Below are 20,990 nucleotides of genomic sequence, written 5' to 3'. Positions count from 1 at the left end.
GTCTCTCAATAGAACATGAATAAAGACAATGGAGTTCTATTACACGATATAATACTATTAAGCTATAAAAGCAAGGACAACATGACCTTTGGAGGCAAATGGATGGAACTAGAAAATATCATCCCAAGTGAAGTAACCCTACATCCCAAAGTACTCACATGTAAGTGCATATTAGCCACAAAGTACATGATACCCATGCAACACTCCACCGACCCAAAGAAGCTAAACGAAAAGGAAGACCATAGAGAAGATGCTCAAATCCCAACTAGAGTAATAAAATAGTCCTAGGAGGCAGTTGAGGGTAAGGAACTTCTTGGGAGGGGAACTCGGAAGGGAATGGGGCTGTTAGGATTAGGTGTTGAGGGAGACATGGGAGAGTTCCAGAGGACCAGGAGAATGAATGAATGGTAATCTGTAGGTAACAAGGGCTGTAGGTTGTGGGTGAGTGGGTTGGAATCTCTAGGAGTTGCCAGGGACCTTGGATGGGAGAGGTTCCTAGGAGTCAATGGTTGACCTTAACTGAGATCCATAGCATAGTGGGAACATGGAACCAGAAGTAGCCAACTCTGTAGCCCAGCAGCATTGCATTTTTTCTTGAGAATTCTTTGTTTAAGTTCAAGTCAACCCAAAAGGATAACTACACCCAAGAAAACACAGAAAATAAGTAATTCCATACCAGCAAAAACAAAAAGTGTGTGCGTGTGCTCACACACACACATACACACACACACACACACACACACACACACACACACACTCGCACCAATACCAACAACATCAAAATAACAGAAATTAATAATCATTGCTTGTTGTAGTAAAATTAAAAATGATTTCTTTTATCCTGCACTAGATCTGGCACCATAGTGCCATGTGACTTCTATTAGATATTTTCATCTCAGTCAGGAAAGCATCTCACCTGCTTAGCTCCAACACATATCACACGGCTGATGGCTATTCTCTGAGCCTAGCAACAATCTCTCTACCCATCCAGTTCTCAAGGTAGGCTGCCACCATGCCAGACATACACATCTCAATTCCGTGATGGCCCAGTGTGTTCAGCCACCACACTCTCTCTTGAACTCGTATAAATTGCCACATAAAAGAACACACAACATAATAACTTCTGATCTAATTGATAAGATATAATTTGCTCATCTAGACATGCAAAACCCTGTACACATCCAGCCTTTAAGAATATTCATAACAACCTGTAATGTGCAGAGGGGAACATTAACACCCCCTTCCATGTTCTCTCTGCTGCTCCTCCTCCTTCTCTATTGCTTTATTCTCCTCCTCCTTAGCACCAAAGATAGACATTACCTCAGAGTAAAGGGTTGGGAAAATTTTCCAAGGAAATGGATCCAAGTATCAAGCTGCAGTAGCCATTCTAATATCTAATATTCTAATAAAATAGACTTTTAACCAAAAGTTGATTATGAAATATACTTCCCCATCATTAGGACAAAATGGTAGCTTAGAGACTAGGAAATGATTTTCACCAACCCTACAACTCACCAAGGACATATATAAAGAACATATATAAAGAACTCAAGAAATTGTACATACAGAAACTGAGTAGGGCATTTGAAAAAATTTGGTACAGATCTAAACAGAGAATTCTCAACAGAGGAATTTTGAATGGCCAAGAAACACTTAGGGAAATCTTTGACTTTCTTAGTCATCAGGAAAATGCAAATCAAAATGACTTTGAGGATACATCCTACACTCATCAAAATGGCTAAGATTAAAAACTAAAGGGACAGGACATGTTGGTGAGGATGTTGATCTAGGGGGAACATTCCTCCATTGCTGGAGGGAGTACAAGCTTGTCCAACTACTGTGAAAATAGTTTTAGCAATTTCTCTGAAAATTGCTTAATTTTAATATTTTTAACCCACAAATTACCTATACCACTCTTGGTCATATGTCTGAAAGATGCTCCACTATACCACAGGGACACTGGCTCAAATATATTCATATCCGCTTTATCCATAATAGTTAGAAACTGGAAACAACCTAGATGTGCCTCAACTGAATAATGGATAAGATAATGTGGTATATTGACACAATGGAATACTATTTAGTTATTAAAAGTAAATACATCATGAAATATATAGGCAAATGGATGGAACTTGAGAATATCACCATTAATTAGTAAGGTAACCTAGACTTAGAAAGACACATGGGGTATACACTCTGTTAGGGATTTGATTTTGTGCTTACATGGGAATTCGCACATCTGCTGCAAGTCCCTGGCAACAGTTGGTTTATGGATTGGTCAATAAGGAGCCAGTGACCAGTGGGTAGTCAGAGGGATAGAGGTGGAACTTTTAGGATTCAAGGGCAAGAAACAAAAAGCCAAGAAGTGGGATTTTGCCATTCTGATGGTGTAGGAGGCAGATCATGAAGGAGGGAGAGCCTGCCATATGTAAGAATCTGGGAAAGTGGACCCAGATGCTGCTCCTCCATTTAGGTCTAGGGTAGCAGAGATGAAACATAGATTTAGCAAGTGTTAATTCTGGAACATCAGAGGAAGTATGTTAACTACAGGAAGGTTTAGAAGTTTTCACCATTGAACTAGTTAAGGTTATGAAATATAAGGTGTGTTTGTGCGTGTGAATCCAGAGCTCTTGAGGAGGCGCAGAGCTGCAATGGACCCACTGAAAGCACGGAGTAGACTTTTAAATATTCACCACTACAGATGGTGCCCAACGCACTATTACAAATTAATTAGGTTCTCGAATGGAATAGACACACACTGTGATGTAAGTTTAGGAGATGGAGAGAACTGGTTTCTTAGCAGAGTGGAGCCGAATCACGTGGTTTCGTCCCAAGTTGTGCAAGCCTCAGAACTAGAACAAAGGCATGCAGAGGAGATTTACCCTGTGCCCTTAGCAAAGACCTCTGGGTGCCACAAAGAGTTTGGGCTCAAAGGTGCTGGGCGTCCGTGTTATGGAAAGAGACAGGCTGCTCAAAAGTTAGAGACAAAGAATAGAATGTAACTGCCTCTAACAATCAGATAAATAAGGTATATTTGATTTAAATGTCTTTAAGGATAGAAGGGAGTGTAACGATAATTGTTTAAATGTTTTTAAGTATGCATGAAACAAAAAAATCCAGGCCTTTGATCTCAAATGTAGGAAACAGAGACAGAGATAGAAGGTCTAAAGAATGAGGAAAATGCTTTAAAGAAAATTTGAAAAGGTCTATACAAGAGCAAATATTCATATTCTTTGAACATGGCCTACATGGGAATTCTGGGACTGTTTAGCCTGGTGTGACAAATTAATAGGCTAAAATAAGGCTCATATAGTAAATAGAAGGGAATTTATTTGAAGTTATATACATATATGAATAAATAAATTGAGGCTTTTCATCTTAAATTGTAGATCAGGAGCAGAGGATAAGGAGAAAACTGTATCTCAGACAGATAGTAGAAACCTATGCTAATTCAAGATATATAAAGAGAAAGGAGGCATATGTATTCACAGAGATATTGATCTCCAAAAATGGGAGGATTTAAGTATACGATAGATGAATAAATAATTGAGATTTTGATCTTAAATTGTCAGTCAAAGAGCAGGGTATAAATTAAAAAAAACTTAGGCAGATAGTAGAAACTTAGGTTAATTCAAGTTGTATAAAGTGAAAGGGGACAAATGTACCCACGAACATATTAATCTTCATAGGAGGGAGGATTTAAGTATACAGATGAATGAATAACTCAGGCCTTGATCTCATGTAGGTGTGGCAGAACATGGTGGGGGAGTTCTATCTCAAGAAATAATAATATTCATTTAGATTGTTTTAATTGCTTTGAATTGTTTTAGTTATCAAAATTCACATGGTTATGAATTTGGTGGTTATATTAAAATTCCATGGGTTGAATCAATCCCCTCTGATTTCAGGTAACTGGATCGAGAACATGCTATTTTGAGAGAGACACTGTGTGTGTGTGTGAACAGGAAACAAGAAGAGGCTTTGACCCCTTCAAGAATGATATGGGTCAGATATGGCAGGGGAAGACCCTCTGAAGATTTGGCTACAGAAAAGAAAAAATTGAGACCATCAAACAGGACAGGTAACTTGTTTTGCTGATTTCTACCTAATGGAACAGCCATGTAACTGGTTTAAATATAAAAATATCAATATTTGCAGATGACATGATAGTATATTTAAGTTATCCCAAAAGTTCCACCAGAGAACTACTAAAGCTGATAAACAACTTCAGCAATGTGGCTGGGTATAAAATTAACTCAAATAAATCAGTTGCCTTCCTCTATACAAAAGAGAAACAAGCCGAGAAAGAAATTAGGGAAACGACACCCTTCATAATAGACCCAAATAATATAAAGTACCTCGGTGTGACTTTAACCAAGCAAGTAAAAGATCTGTACAATAAGAACTTCAAGACACTGAGGAAAGAAATTGAAGAAGACCTCAGAAGATGGAAAGATCTCCCATGCTCATGGATTGGCAGGATTAATATAGTAAAAATGGCCATTTTACCAAAAGCAATCTACAGATTCAATGCAATCCCCATCAAAATACCAATCCAATTCTTCAAAGAGTTAGACAGAACAATTTGCAAATTCATCTGGAATAACAAAAAACCCAGGATAGCTAAAGCTATCCTCAACAATAAAAGGACTTCAGGGGGAATCACTATCCCTGAACTCAAGCAGTATTACAGAGCAATAGTGATAAAAACTGCATGGTATTGGTACAGAGACAGACAGATAGACCAATGGAATAGAATTGAAGACCCAGAAATGAACCCACACACCTATGGTCACTTGATTTTTGACAAAGGAGCCAAAACCATCCAATGGAAAAAAGATAGCATTTTCAGCAAACGGTGCTGGTTCAACTGGAGGGCAACATGTAGAAGAATGCAGATCGATCCATGCTTATCACCCTGTACAAAGCTTAAGTCCAAGTGGATCAAGGACCTCCACATCAAACCGGACACACTCAAACTAATAGAAGAAAAACTAGGGAAGCATCTGGAACACATAGGCACTGGAAAAAATTTCCTGAACAAAACATCAATGGCTTATGCTCTAAGATCAAGAATCGACAAATGGGATCTCATAAAACTGCAAAGCTTCTGTAAGGCAAAGGACACTGTGGTTAGGACAAAACGGCAACCAACAGATTGGGAAAAGATCTTTACCAATCCTACAACAGATAGAGGCCTTATATCCAAAATATACAAAGAACTCAAGAAGTTAGACTGCAGGGAAACAAATAACCCTATTAAAAAATGGGGTTCAGAGCTAAACAAAGAATTCACAGCTGAGGAATGCCGAATGGCTGAGAAACACCTAAAGAAATGTTCAACATCTTTAGTCATAAGGGAAATGCAAATCAAAACAACCCTGAGATTTCACCTCACACCAGTGAGAATGGCTAAGATCAAAAACTCAGGTGACAGCAGATGCTGGCGAGGATGTGGAGAAAGAGGAACACTCCTCCATTGTTGGTGGGATTGCAGACTGGTAAAACCATTCTGGAAATCAGTCTGGAGTTTCCTCAGAAAATTGGACATTGAACTGCCTGAGGATCCAGCTATACCTCTCTTGGGCATATACCCAAAAGATGCCTCAACATATAAAAGAGACACGTGCTCCACTATGTTCATCGCAGCCTTATTTATAATAGCCAGAAGCTGGAAAGAACCCAGATGCCCTTCAACAGAGGAATGGATACAGAAAATGTGGTACATCTACACAATGGAATATTACTCAGCTATCAAAAACAACGAGTTTATGAAATTCGTAGGCAAATGGTTGGAACTGGAAAATATCATCCTGAGTGAGCTAACCCAATCACAGAAAGACATACATGGTATGTACTCATTGATAAGTGGCTATTAGCCCAAATGCTTGAATTACCCTAGATCCCTAGAACAAACGAAACTCAAGACGGATGATCAAAATGTGAATGCTTCACTCCTTCTTTAAACGAGGAAAAAGAATACCCTTGGCAGGGAAGGGAGAAGCAAAGATTAAAACAGAGACTGAAGGAACACCATTCAGAGCCTGCCCCACATGTGGCCCATACATATACAGCCACCCAATTAGACAAGATGGATGAAGCAAAGAAGTGCAGACCGACAGGAGCCGGATGTAGATGGCTCCTGAGAGACACAGCCAGAATACAGCAAATACAGAGGCGAATGCCAGCAGCAAACTACTGAACTGAGAATAGGTCCCCTGTTGAAGGAATCAGAGAAAGAACTGGAAGAGCTTGAAGGGGCTCGAGACCCCAAAAGTACAACAATGCCAAGCAACCAGAGCTTCCAGGGACTAAGCCACTACCTAAAGACTATACATGGACTGACCCTGGACTCTGACCCCATAGGTAGCAATGAATATCCTAGTAAGAGCACCAGTGGAAGGGGAATCCCTGGGTTCTGCTAAGACTGAACCCCCAGTGAACTAGTCTATGGGGGGAGGGCGGCAATGGGGGAGGGTTGGGAGGGGAACACCCATAAGGAAGGGGAGGGGGGAGGGGGATGTTTGCCCGGAAACCGGGAAAGGGAATAACACTCGAAATGTATATAAGAAATACTCAAGTTAATAAAAAAAATAAAAAAATGTCTCTTCTAAAACCTCATCTAAATTAGATAATAAATATTGTTGGTTATGGAATCCTTAAGATTCTTCATGACATCCTTCATATGGCATGAAATGAAGGTTTATCACAAGTGGTTATTGATCAAATTCACTCATAAAAAGAAGAGTTGTCTTTTACTTCCTCAAACAAGGAGCAAAAATCATCCTTAAACAATCTGTTTATCTTGCACAATCCACAGGAATATCTTTATAGCACTAAAATTTTGATCGCGAGATTCATATTTTAGAGAATATACAGCTCTGACAAGATTCATCCATTGGGATGGTGAAATGACTTGCTGTTTCAGTCCCCTTCCTCCTGAAGCTGTTTCCAGAGCATTTATTTCAAAATAGATTCAGAAATAGCTGGTAATTGCAGATGACTTGGCTTCATCCAACCTTTCAGATGGACCTAGTCAAAACTTGAGTCAAACTCTGAACCTTCTAAGCATGCAGTCTGGATGACAGATATCAAAGCTAGCTTTCTTAAGTCTAATCAATTTTTTCTAATTTTCTTACTCCTCCTCAGACCATAAAAATTCTTTCATTGCCCCTATTCAGCAGGAAGAAGTTGTGGAGAGTCGTCATCCTGAACCCTTGAATTTGGGTGTCTCGTTATGGTTATTTTATGAATTATAGATAAGTTGTCATTTTAAAGAATAATTTGGAAATGGTCATAACTTTGAACATGGAGGAAATTGATGGAATGGATTACTAAATTTATTCTTGAATGAAGCATTGTGTAACCATTCTCTTACATTGGTAGAAACCTTTATATTGATGCAAAACTGAATCTTAATTTTTTACATTAGTACAGGTTTTCATTGCTATAAACTTAGTATATTGATACAAAATTTGAAATTAATATTATTACTATTAGCATTTTACCTAGGCAACTCATTTAAGAATAAAACATCTTGACCCAGTCCTTCTATAGCTGATAATATAAACTGTTTAGGATAATTAAGGAACCCAATTTAAGGGCCAGATAGTAAACTCATGGTTGTATTAGATTCTGATTTAATTATAATAAATAGACTTCAATATTATTCAGATAGAAAGAGCTAAGTGTAGTTAAGATTTAACAGTTCAATTATACTTTACATAGTCTTCAAAAACATCAGATCCCCAGAATATGGCATTTAATATTAATTCATTATTAAAGATTATTTGACTAGTGATATGTCTCCTCCTGAGAGTACCCACTTCATGGTTCAAAAAAGATATTAGGCATAATAACCTACATATGGAGTTGCTCTAATTTGGCAAAGTAGACACTGTACCAAAAAATCCCCATCTACAGACAAAAATACACTATAGAGGAAAGGACATATGATGTGAAATAGTTGACAGCTTAGCTTTGCTAAGACAGAGTGATCTAGTCCTTCATAGTTTCTGCTTCATTTAAGGTCTGTCCAATGATCCTGGGAAAGAAGCCTGAAGACAGATGTTCCAATGTTTTGAAGAATAGGGGACTGTCGAGGTAGTCAACTGTTTCTACAATTAGATTAAGTTTTGTAAGCTATGATTTTGTGTTTCTTATATGTCTAGGTAATACTTAATTTTTCTCAGATTTCTTTTTTTTTTCCCTTGGGGAACCTGTGAGTTTATTGGTCTTACTTACAGAGCATGAACGAGGAGTTACTTTTAGGATCAAGGGAAACCCAAATGCATCGTTATCCCAGCCTGGGTAATTGTTTCTTCACATATGCTTAGATGGACTCCTCCTTCCAGGTAACTTTCCATAGTCTTTTTTTTTTCTTTTTTTTTTTTTTTATTAACTTGAGTGTTTCTTATTTACATTTCGAGTGTTATTCCCTTTCCCGGTTTCCAGGCAAACATCCCCCTAATCCCTTCCCCTCCCCTTCTTAATGGGTGTTCCCCTCCCCAAGCTCCCCCCATTACTGCCCTCCCCCCAACAATCACGTTCACTAGGGGTTCAGTCTTAGCAGGACCAAAGGCTTCCCCTTCCACTGGTGATCTTACTAGAATATTCATTGCTACCTATGAGGTCAGAGTCCAGGGTGAGTCCATGTATAGTCTTTAGGTAGTGGCTTAGTCCCTGGAAGCTCTGGTTGATTGGCATTGTTGTTCATAAGGGGTATCGAGCCCCTTCAAGCTCTTCGAGTTCTTTCTCTGATTCCTTCAACAGGGGTCCCGTTCTCAGTTCAGTGGTTTGCTGCTGGCATTCGCCCCTGTATTTGCTGTATTCTGGCTGTGTCTCTCAGGAGCGATATACATCCGGCTCCTGTCGGCCTGCACTTCTTTGCTGCATTCATCTTGTCTAATCGGATGGCTGTATATGTATGGGCCACATGTGGGGCAGGCTCTGAATGGTGTTCCTTCTGTGTCTGTTTTAATCTTTGCCTCTCTATTCCCTGCCAAGGGTATTCTTGTTCCCCTTTTAAAGAAGGAGTGAAGCATTCACATTTTGATCATCTGTCTTGAGTTTCATTTGTTCTAGGCATCTAGGGTAATTCAAGCATTTGGGCTAATAGCCACTTATCAGTGAGTGCATATCATGTATGTCTTTCTGCGTTTGGGTTAGCTCCCTCAGGATGATATTTTCCAGTTCCAACCATTTGCCTACGAATTTCATAAAGTCGTTGTTTTTGATAGCTGAGTAATATTCCATTGTGTAGATGTACCACATTTTCTGTATCCATTCCTCTGTTGAAGGGCATCTGGGTTCTTTCCAGCTTCTGGCTATTATAAATAAGGCTGCAATGAACATAGTGGAGCACGTGTCTTTTTTATATGTTGGGGCATCTTTTGGGTATATGCCCAAGAGAGGTATAGCTGGATCCTCAGGCAGTTCAATGTCTAATTTTCTGAGGATCCTCCAGACTGATTTCCAGAATGGTTGTACCAGTTTGCAATCCCACCAACAATGGAGGAGTGTTCCTCTTTCTCCACATCCTTGCCAGCATCTGTTGTCCCCTGAGTTTTTGATCTTAGCTATTCTCACTGGTGTGAGGTGAAATCTCAGGGTTGTTTTGATTTGCATTTCCCTTATGACTAAAGATGTTGAACATTTCTTTAGGTGTTTCTCCGCCATTCGGCATTCCTCAGCTGTGAATTCTTTGTTTAGCTCTGAGCCCCAATTTTTAATGGGGTTATTTGTTTCCCTGCGGTCTAACTTCTTGAGTTCTTTGTATATTTTGGATATAAGGCCTCTATCTGTTGTAGGATTGGTAAAGATCTTTTCCCAATCTGTTGGTTGCCGTTTTGTCCTAACCACAGTGTCCTTTGCCTTACAGAAGCTTTGCAGTTTTATGAGATCCCATTTGTCGATTCTTGATCTTAGAGAGTAAGCCATTGGTGTTTTGTTCAGGAAATTTTTTCCAGTGCCCATGTGTTCCAGATGCTTCCCTAGTTTTTCTTCTATTAGTTTGAGTGTGTCTGGTTTGATGTGGAGGTCCTTGATCCACTTGGACTTAAGCTTTGTACAGGGTGATAAGCATGGATCGATCTGCATTCTTCTACATGTTGCCCTCCAGTTGAACCAGCACCATTTGCTGAAAATGCTATCTTTTTTCCATTGGATGGTTTTGGCTCCTTTGTCAAAAATCAAGTGACCATAGGTGTGTGGGTTCATTTCTGGGTCTTCAATTCTATTCCATTGGTTTATCTGTCTGTCTCTGTACCAATACCATGCAGTTTTTATCACTATTGCTCTGTAATACTGCTTGAGTTCAGGGATAGTGATTCCCCCTGAAGTCCTTTTATTGTTGAGGATAGCTTTAGCTATCCTGGGTTTTTTGTTATTCCAGATGAATTTGCAAATTGTTCTGTCTAACTCTTTGAAGAATTGGATTGGTATTTTGATGGGGATTGCATTGAATCTGTAGATCGCTTTTGGTAAAATGGCCATTTTTACTATATTAATCCTGCCAATCCATGAGCATGGGAGATCTTTCCATCTTCTGAGGTCTTCTTCAATTTCCTTCTTCAGTGTCTTGAAGTTCTTATTGTACAGATCTTTTACTTGCTTTGTTAAAGTCACTCCGAGGTACTTTACATTATTTGGGTCTATTATGAAGGGTGTCGTTTCCCTAATTTCTTTCTCGGCTTGTTTCTCTTTTGTATAGAGGAAGGCAACTGATTTATTTGAGTTAATTTTATACCCAGCCACATTGCTGAAGTTGTTTATCAGCTTTAGTAGTTCTCTGGTGGAACTTTTGGGATCACTTAAATATACTATCATATCATCTGCAAATAGTGATATTTTGACTTCTTCTTTTCCGATTTGTATCCCCTTGACCTCCTTTTGTTGTCTGACTGCTCTGGCTAGAACTTCAAGAACTATATTGAATAAGTAGGGAGATAGTGGGCAGCCTTGTCTAGTCCCTGATTTTAGTGGGATTGCTTCAAGTTTCTCTCCATTTAGTTTAATGTTAGCAACTGGTTTGCTGTATATGGCTTTTACTATGTTTAGGTATGGGCCTTGAATTCCTATTCTTTCCAGGACTTTTATCATGAAGGGGTGTTGAATTTTGTCAAATGCTTTCTCAGTGTCTAATGAAATGATCATGTGGTTTTGTTCTTTCAGTTTGTTTATATAATGGATCACGTTGATGGTTTTCCGTATATTAAACCATCCCTGCATGCCTGGGATGAAGCCTACTTGGTCATGATGGATGATTGTTTTGATGTGCTCTTGGATTCGGTTTGCCAGAATTTTGTTGAGTATTTTTGCGTCGATATTCATAAGGGAAATTGGTCTGAAGTTCTCTTTCTTTGTTGTGTCTTTGTGTGGTTTAGGTATAAGAGTAATTGTGGCTTCGTAGAAGGTATTCGGTAGTGATCCATCTGTTTCAATTTTGTGGAATAGTTTGGATAATATTGGTATGAGGTCTTCTATGAAGGTTTGATAGAATTCTGCACTAAACCCGACTGGACCTGGGCTCTTTTTGGTTGGGAGACCTTTAATGACTGCTTCTATTTCCTTAGGAGTTATGGGGTTGTTTAACTGGTTTATCTGTTCCTGATTTAACCTCGATACCTGGTATCTGTCTAGGAAATTGTCCATTTCCTGAAGATTTTCAAATTTTGTTGAATATAGGTTTTTATAGTAAGATCTGATGATTTTTTGAATTTCCTCTGAATCTGTTGTTATGTCTCCCTTTTCATTTCTGATTTTGTTAATTTGGACGCACTCTCTGTGTCCTCTCGTTAGTCTGGCCAAGGGTTTATCTATCTTGTTGATTTTCTCAAAGAACCAACTTTTGGTTCTGTTGATTCTTTCTATGGTCCTTTTTGTTTCTACTTGGTTGATTTCAGCTCTGAGTTTGATTATTTCCTGCCTTCTACTCCTCCTGGGTGTATTTGCTTCTTTTTGTTCTAGAGCTTTTAGGTGTGCTGTCAGGCTGCTGACATATGCTCTTTCCTGTTTCTTTCTGCAGGCACTCAGTGCTATGAGTTTTCCTCTTAGCACAGCTTTCATTGTGTCCCATAAGTTTGGGTATGTTGTACCTTCATTTTCATTAAATTCTAAAAAGTTTTTAATTTCTTTCTTTATTTCTTCCTTGACCAGGTTATCATTGAGTAGAGCGTTGTTCAATTTCCAAGTATATGTGGACATTCTTCCTTGATTGTTATTGAAGACCAGATTTAGGCCGTGGTGGTCCGATAGCACGCATGGGATTATTTCTATCTTTCTGTACCTGTTGAGGCCCGTTTTTTGACCAATTATATGGTCAATTTTGGAGAAAGTACCAGGAGGAGCTGAGAAGAAGGTATATCCTTTTGTTTTAGCATAGAATGTTCTATAAATATCCGTTAGGTCCATTTGGCTCATGACTTCTCTTAGTCTGTCTACATCTCTGTTTAATTTCTGTTTCCATGATCTGTCCATTGAAGAGAGTGGGGTGTTGAAATCTCCCACTATTATTGTGTGAGGTGCAATGTGTGTTTTGAGCTTTAGTAAGGTTTCTTTTACATATGTAGGTGCCCTTGTATTTGGGGCATAGATATTTAGGATTGAGAGTTCATCTTGGTGGATTTTTCCTTTGATGAATATGAAGTATCCTTCCTTATCTTTTTTGATGACTTTTAGTTGAAAATTGATTTTATTTGATATTAGAATGGCTACTCCAGCTTGCTTCTTCTGACCATTTGCTTGGAAAGTTGTTTTCCAGCCTTTCACTCTGAGGTAGTGTCTGTCTTTGTCTCTGAGGTGTGTTTCCTGTAGGCAGCAGAATGCAGGGTCCTCGTTGCCTATCCAGTTTGTTAATCTATTTCTTTTTATTGGGGAGTTGAGCCCATTGATGTTGAGAGATATTAAGGAACAGTGATTATTGCTTCCCGTTTTATTCATATTTGGATGTGAGGTTATGTTTGTGTGCTTTCTTTCTCTTTGTTTTGTTGCCAAGACGATTAGTTTCTTGCTTCTTCTAGGGTATAGCTTGCCTCCTTATGTTGGGCTTTACCATTTATTATCCTTTGTAGTGCTGGATTTGTAGAAAGATATTGTGTAAATTTGGTTTTGTCATGGAATATCTTGGTTTCTCCATCTATGTTAATTGAGAGTTTTGCAGGATACAGTAACCTGGGCTGGCATTTGTGTTCTCTTAGGGTCTGTATGACATCAGTCCAGGATCTTCTGTCCTTCATAGTTTCTGGCGAGAAGTCTGGTGTGATTCTGATAGGTCTGCCTTTATATGTTACTTGACCTTTTTCCCTTACTGCTTTTAATATTCTTTCTTTATTTTGTGCATTTGGTGTTTTGACTATTATGTGACGGGAGGTGTTTCTTTTCTGGTCCAATCTATTTGGAGTTCTGTAGGCATCTTGTATACCTATGGGTATCCTTTTTTTTAGGTTAGGGAAGTTTTCTTCTATGATTTTATTGAAGATATTTACTGGTCCTTTGAGCTGGGAGTCTTCACTCTCTTCTATACCTATTATCCTTAGGTTTGATCTTCTCATTGAGTCCTGGATTTCCTGTATGTTTTGGACCAGTAGCTTTTTCCGCTTTACATTATCTTTGACAGTTGTGTCAATGATTTCTATGGAATCTTCTGCTCCTGAGATTCTCTCTTCCATCTCTTGAATTCTGTTGGTGAGGCTTGTATCTACAGCTCCTTGTCTCTTCTTTTGGTTTTCTATATCCAGGGTTGTTTCCATGTGTTCTTTCTTGATTGCTTCTATTTCCATTTTTAATTCCTTCAATTGTTTGATTGTGTTTTCCTGGAATTCTTTCAGGGATTTCTGAATTTCTTTCAGGGATTTTTGCGATTCCTCTCTGAAGGCTTCTACTTGTTTATTAATGTTTTCCTGTGTTTTCCTAAGGGAGTTCTTCATGTCTTTCTTGAAGTCCTCCAGCATCATGATAAAATATGATTTTGAAACTAGATCTTGCTTTTCTGGTGTGTTTGGATATTCCATGTCTGTTTTGGTGGGAGAATTGGTCTCCGATGATGCCATGTAGTCTTGGTTTCTGTTGCTTGGGTTCCTGCACTTGCCTCGCGCCATCAGATTATCTCTAGTGTTACTTTGTTCTGCTATTTCTAACAGTGGCTAGACTGTCCTATAAGCCTGTGTGTCAGGAGTGCTGTAGACCTGTTTTCCTCTCTTTCAGTCAGTTATGGGGACAGAGTGTTCTGCTTTCGGGCGTGTAGTTTTTCCTCTCTACAGGTCTTCAGCTGTTCCTGTGGGCCTGTGTCTTGAGTTCACCAGGCAGCTTTCTTGCAGCAGAAAAGTTGGTCTTACCTGTGGTCCCGAGGCTCAAGTTCGCTCGTGGGGTGCTGCCCACAGGCTCTCTGCAGCGGCAGCAACCAGGAAGACCTGTGCCGCCCCTTCCGGGAGCTTCAGTGCACCAGGGTTCCAGGTGGTCTTTGGCTTTTTCCTCTGGCGTCCGAGATGTGTGTGCAGAGAGCAGTCTCTTCTGGTTTCCCAGGCTTGTCTGCCTCTCTGAAGGTTTAGCTCTCCCTCCCACGGGATTTGGGTGCAGAGAACTGTTTATCTGGTCTGTTTCCTTCAGGTTCCGGTGGTGTCTCAGGCAGGGGTCCTGCCGCCTCTGGGCCCTCCCCCATGGGAGCCCAGAGGCCTTATACAGTTTCCTCTTGGGCCAGGGATGTGGGCAGGGATGGGCAGTGTTGGTGGTCTCTTCCGCTCTGCAGCCTCAGGAGTGCCCACCTGATCAGGCGGTGAGGTCTCTTTCCCACAGGGTCTTGGAGCAGAGAGCTGCTGCGGGCCGGGATCCGCGGGCGTGGGACCTCCAGCAAACACAGGACGTGCCCGGTCCTAGATGAACTCTGCCTCTGTGTGTCCCGATCTCACCAGGCAGCTCTCTCTTGCAGCAGACAAGTTGGTCTTACCTGTGGTCCCGAGGCTCAAGTTTGCTCACGGGGTGCTGCCCACGGGCTCTCTGCAGCGGCAGCAACCAGGAAGACCTGTGCCGCCCCTTCCTTTTCTCAGATTTCTGATGGGGTTGATATAGTCTCATAATCAAACTTACGTGGTTTAGCATTAAGGAAGATGATTTGGATCTGAAAGGAAGTTTTCAGATGGTAATACAAGCTAAAATCAGAACGTGATTCAGGCATAGAATTTTAAACTCTTTAATTCAGAATAGATTGTAGAGTACTTTATCTAAATTGACAAATACTATGGACTGGATATTAATTGTATACTATACTTTATAATTTACATAATTGTTATGGTTGTTCTCAATATATGTTTGAGAAAAAGGGGCCTTTTTGTTGGACAAAAAGTGTCAGATGTTAGGGATATGATTTGTGTTTACATAGAAGTTTGCACATCCTCTGCTGGTCCCTGCTAACAGTTGGTTTTTTTGACTTGTCTATAAAGAGCCAGTGAGTAATGGTGAGACAAAGGGATAGAGGCAGAATTTTTAGGATTTCCAGGCAAGAAACACAGAGATAAGAAAGGGATTCTGCCATTAGGAGTGAATAGGAGAAGTACCAGGCAGGGAAATGGTTGAGGGCTGCTCCCTTATTGGGTCTGAGATAGCAGAGATGAAATCTTAATTTAGCAAGTATCAACACAGGACTATTGGAGAGGAATGTGTTAGAGATTAAAAGTGTCTAACCATTGGCCTACTTAAGACAATTAAAAATAAAGATTGCATATACATGTTTTTCATTTGTAAATCAAGAGCTCTTGAGCAGATGCAGAGCTGTACATGCTCCTGCTGGTAGCATAGAGTGGACTTTGAAATATTCAGTGCCCCAATGCTCACTTATGATTGGAACTAGCCATAAAATGCAGGATAACTATTGTACAATCCACTGTCCAAAAGAAACTAAGTAATAAGGAGGGCACAAGGGGCGATGTGTGAATCTTACCCAGAAGGGAAAACAAAATAGTCACAAGAGGTCCATGGAGAAAGGGAACTGTGTGGGAGAGGGGATAAGTAGGGGAACTGTGATGAGGATGGATCAGGTGTAGGGCCGTGAGGACCAGTGAGAATGGTAATTGCTGGAGTGTATCTCCTAAACTAGCTGGAGGCCTGGAATGAAGGAAAATTCAGGGAGCCTATGGGAGTGATCCTAGAGGAGACTGCTATCAATTTGGGACTATAGAGACTGAAATGTCCGCCTCTGTTGGCAGACAGGATTTCCAGTGGATGGAGGATGACTTCAACCCACAAAAAGTCAACCCAAAAATTCTCCTGTCTATTAGATACCCAGGAATAAAGATGGAGCAGAGACCGAAGAGACTATCCCAACTTGAGATACTGCCATGGGAGAGAGTCAATATCTGACACTATTAAAGATATTCTGCTATGCTTGTCGAAAATAACCTAGCAACTGACCAGAACAGATACACAGACCCACAGTCAAATATCAGTCAGACTCAGGAGGTTTTGTGGAAGAATTGGGGAGAGAAATGAGCAAGCCAGATGGGTCAAGGACACCACATGAAGACTAACAGAATCATGACGCCTGGGACCATGGTGACTCACAAAGATTGAACCACTAAGTAAAGAGCATGCAGGGTTGCACCTAGTTCCTTGACATATTAGTAGCGAATATGCAGCTTCTTCTTTAGTTGGATTCCTATAGGGAGAGTGGCTTCCTTGGACACTGTTGCCTAACATTGTATCCCCTTCCTCTATCTACCTCCCTACAAGATTGGACCTCAGCAGGTGAGGTATCTTGTTCTGCTGGGACAAGATGTTCCAAGGTAGTGCCCAAGTCGGGGGCTTACCCCTTCTTTGAGGAAAATGTGAGGGGTAATAAGACCTGTAAGGGCTTGACTGGGAAGAGAGGAGGGAGATGGGGCTGCAACTGGAATCTAAAGTAAATAAAATTAAATTATTATACAAAGCACAGTATTTTGAGGTAAAATGAAGAGAAATAAAATTGCAAAATGAGAACCAAACAAGAAAAATGATTGAATGATAATATCCCGTGGAAGTAGAAATCTTTACAGCAAAAAAACTACAGTTGCAGTAAGCAGTGGCTGAAAAAAATGGGAAAAATCTTCTCAAGATGTCTTCTCTGAAAGACAATTATGATCTAGATTACATAAAGAACTAAAGTAAAAATCATCCTAAAAAAAACACCCAAATTAAAAGTAGTCTATAGAACTGAACCAAGAGATCTCAAAAGAGAAAATGAAAGCAGGGAAGAAATAGTTAACAAATGGTTCAGTATCCAAAAGCATCAGGAACATGCCAAACAAATATTTGAGATTTCATTTTACTCCAGTCATAATCACAACGTTTAGGAGAATAATTGAGAGCAAAAGCTGACAAGGAAGAACAAGAGAGAATTTTTTTCATACCTGTGATGGTAGTGAAAATTATTTCAACCACTATGCAAATCATAGTGGAAGACCCTTAAGAGGCATGGAATTGCCCCAATATGTGACCCAGCTATACCATTACTAGGCATATGTCCAATCTGTGTCCTAGGAGAGATAGAACTAATTTGTCTTTGAGGTATTGTCTCTGGTAGATGTATCATGGCATTGTGTAGAGCTCTACACGATTCTATATATAGACAGCAAAACTGTAACTCAATGGGCCATGGGAAGATTTTCCAAGGAGGCATAAAATTTGGGATAGATGATGGGGGTAGGGGGAGATACTGGAGTATTTCAGAGGAGTGGGTGTTGAGTATGATCAAAATATATTGTATGCATCTACAAAATTTTCAAAGAATTGATAAAAAATTTTCATTAAAATTAAATGACAACAAATACTGTTTAGGATATAGAGAAAGAGACTTATTCACTGCTGGCTGGAATGTGAAGTGGTTCAGCAAACATTGAAACCGATGTGACATTCGTACAATGGTAGAAGTAGACACGGCATTTGATCCACCTAATCCTGGGTAGGAATTCTTGGCATATATATTGTATTTTATGCTGTATATTGTACAATATGAAGTTAATATATTTTATTAAATGTATCTTTAGTGATTTCATCAATGAATGTGATGCACCTTGATTACTCTTATCCCCACTTCTTTTCTCCTCACGTTTTTCCTTCAAACAGCAGCTACCCCATCATCCTGCACTTCCTACAAGACCTCTTTCCATGAACATGTCTTTTTGTTGTATTTTGTAACCAAGAGATTCTAAACATAGTCATCTAGAGCATCCTAGGTGAGAATTATATTTATTAAAAGTTTTCAAAGCTTTGAAGCTTTAAGGAATCAGAAACAGCAGAATTGTCATCTATGACCTGCAAATAGCTCTAGAGAATAAGGAAGCATCATTTTTGGAGACACTTTAAGAGGAGACAAGAATGACTCTATGGATGCTGCTATATCCAGGATCGCACCATAAGGACCTGATGTATATTTGGAGGCTTCTTAGAGCTACGGAATAGCCTGATATGCACAGGTACCTCCCAGAAGCATAAAATCGTCCTTATGATTGCAGTTTCAAAAGAAGCAATGGGATTTAATTACGTAGGGGAAATAATAGGGACTATTTTTTTCCTCAAGTCTGTGTATCTCTCTCTAATTCGGTGTTTTTCTTTTGAGGATAGTCTTTACAAAAATATGAGAATTTTTCATAATTCTGACAATATGGAATTAATCAGAAAACAATTTTTATGAGTTCTGCTTTCTAGGTATGAATAAATATTACATGCATATGCGATACTAAAAGAATGTACTTCTGAATCTGCTGTGGTCAGCTCCATGTTGAACACAGACCTACGAATACTAGAAAACACAGAGCCACATAAGAAATTTTGTTCTTACTTCCACTCTGCTTTAGAAAATTGTGCATATGTGTGCATTCCTGTTTTGTGATGTGATGTGTGTCTCATCTACACACATCAAGGTTTGTCATTTCGTTTGTTTTTTTGTTGTGAGAATCTGTATTACCCCTCATCATATCATTCAATGTCCTTACTACAATTCCACAAAATTAACAAAAATTCAGTATTTTCTTTTATCTGGACTGACTTGTTAGGCCTCAGTGGGAAAGAAAGTACCTAGAACCATAGAGAATTGATGTGTCAGGGCAGGAGGATACCCAGAGGTGGCCTCCACCATCTTAGAAGGGGAAGCGGATGGGACTGCTAGAGGAAAGAGTGTGGGAGGTGATGGCCTGGAGAGGGCAGCCACCAGGATATAAAGTGAGTAAAAATAAAAAGAAAGAAACATATTTGTATATTTTACTTTTTAACAAAATTATTATTTCTGGATATTACAATGTCTGAAATCTTTACAAATGTATCTAATTAGAGAGGCTAATTACATAGAATATTGAGATGACCAAGAATTCAGGGCACATGTATTTACTCTTCACTGTAGGATAAATATGTCTTGCATAAAAGGAACATAGTTCACATACATAAATCAGTCATTCACAAGAAGGCTCTTGAGTGTTTGACAAACTGAATAGTGTGACACATGTTATGATAAGCAGATGGCTTTTCTGAATCCCAGGCAGATGCTGTCCTTCATATGTCCCACTGGGTAAAACTTGTCCTGCCTTTGGTAACTTCAAAAATAAATGGTGATAGCACTAATCTCACACTATGTGACCATACTTAGACATATGAACTGTTTGCTATATTCATATAAACATGAATGTTAGTAAAGAAATTTCCGTTTTGTTCACAAGAAAAACTTTCTTTCAAGGAACTTATTTAGAGCAACTTGGACATCTTTGTTTCTCAGGCTGTAGATAAAGGGGTTCAGCATGGGCACAACAATGGTATAAAATACAGAGGACACTTTCCCTTGGTCCATGGAGCTGACCGATGATGGCTGCAGATACATAAATGCAAGGGAACCAAAGAAGATTGTAACAGCAGATATGTGTGAACTGCAGGTACTGAAGGCTTTGGACCTGCCTTCAGTGGATTTAATCCGGAGGATGCTGGCAATGATGAAGATATAAGAGCTTAGGATCGTCAGAGTTGGAACAAAGATATTAAAAACACCAAAACATAAAACTACTACTTCAGTAATAAAAGTGTCAGAACAAGAGAGTTCTAGGAGTGGATAAAGATCACAGAAGTAATGATTTATTGTATCAGCCTCACAGAAATGCATTTTTAGTATGCAGACTGTGTGAATTGTGGTACCAATCAAAGCCAGACTATATACTCCAAATACCATCCAAGACCACACTTGATAGGACATTACAGTATTGTAAAGCAAGGGGTTACAGATGGCAACATAGCGGTCATACGCCATTACAGCTAGCGTGTGACACTCTGCAATAGCAAAAATAATGAAAAAGTAGAGCTGAGTCATGCATTCAGGGTAGGAGATGATGTTCTTCACTGCCAAAAAGTTCACCAGCATTTTGGGAATAATGACAGTCGATTGGCAGAGGTCAATGAAGGACAGACTGCTGAGGAAATAATACATGGGTGTGTGTAGTTGAGAACTGAATAGTATCAGGGTGATCATGCCCAGGTTCCCCACCACTGTGAGCACATAGATTCCTAGGAAGAGGAGGAAGAGGGGCAGCTGCAGCTCTGGTTTGTCTGTCAACCCAGCGAGGATGAACTCAGTCACATCAGAAACATTTCCTTTAAACATTTTCTTCTGCTAGTTCTACATAGAAAGAGACAAAATGAAATAACTATCTAGTAATGTACTATCTACTTAGGCATGTAACAGAATTCAAGCTTTCATTTTAGTAGGCAGGTTTTCTGACAGATGACCTTAAATTTTATAATCTAAGGCCTTAGAGTGTTTAGTGCAGGGCAGTTAGAGTTAAATGTAAGTTATTTCTGTCTGTGATTATAGTTTTTGCTATGAGCATATCAGGACTTAATGCATGGGCAATGAAAGCGTTATCAGATACACTCAGTGGAATCTGGTAAGGAGCATTCGTGACTTACTTGTCCGTCTCCCAGTCACTCTACAGGGAAATACATTTTTTCTATGTTATAAGAGCAGCATCCACAGAAAGGCAAGAGAC

The 20,990-nt window shown here is 39.5% G+C and overlaps 1 protein-coding gene across 1 annotated transcript; it reads right to left on the bottom strand.

Annotated features, from left to right (window-relative positions):
• Positions 1-19,669: 19,669 nt before the first annotated feature.
• Or8g37c (olfactory receptor family 8 subfamily G member 37C) lies at positions 19,670-20,605 on the bottom strand. The gene has a single exon (NM_001000472.1). It carries the CDS (start codon positions 20,603-20,605, stop codon positions 19,670-19,672), a length of 936 nt encoding a protein of 311 aa, NP_001000472.1.
• Between the last annotated feature and the right edge of the window lie 385 nt (positions 20,606-20,990).

Source organism: Rattus norvegicus, chromosome 8 (genome assembly GCF_021556685.1).
Source record: "Rattus norvegicus strain SHRSP/BbbUtx chromosome 8, alternate assembly SHRSP_T2T, whole genome shotgun sequence".
NCBI classification, from domain to species: Eukaryota; Metazoa; Chordata; class Mammalia; order Rodentia; family Muridae; genus Rattus; species Rattus norvegicus.
The sequence above is the reverse complement of the archived record's forward strand: the minus strand, read 5'-3'. Positions and strand labels throughout refer to the sequence as shown.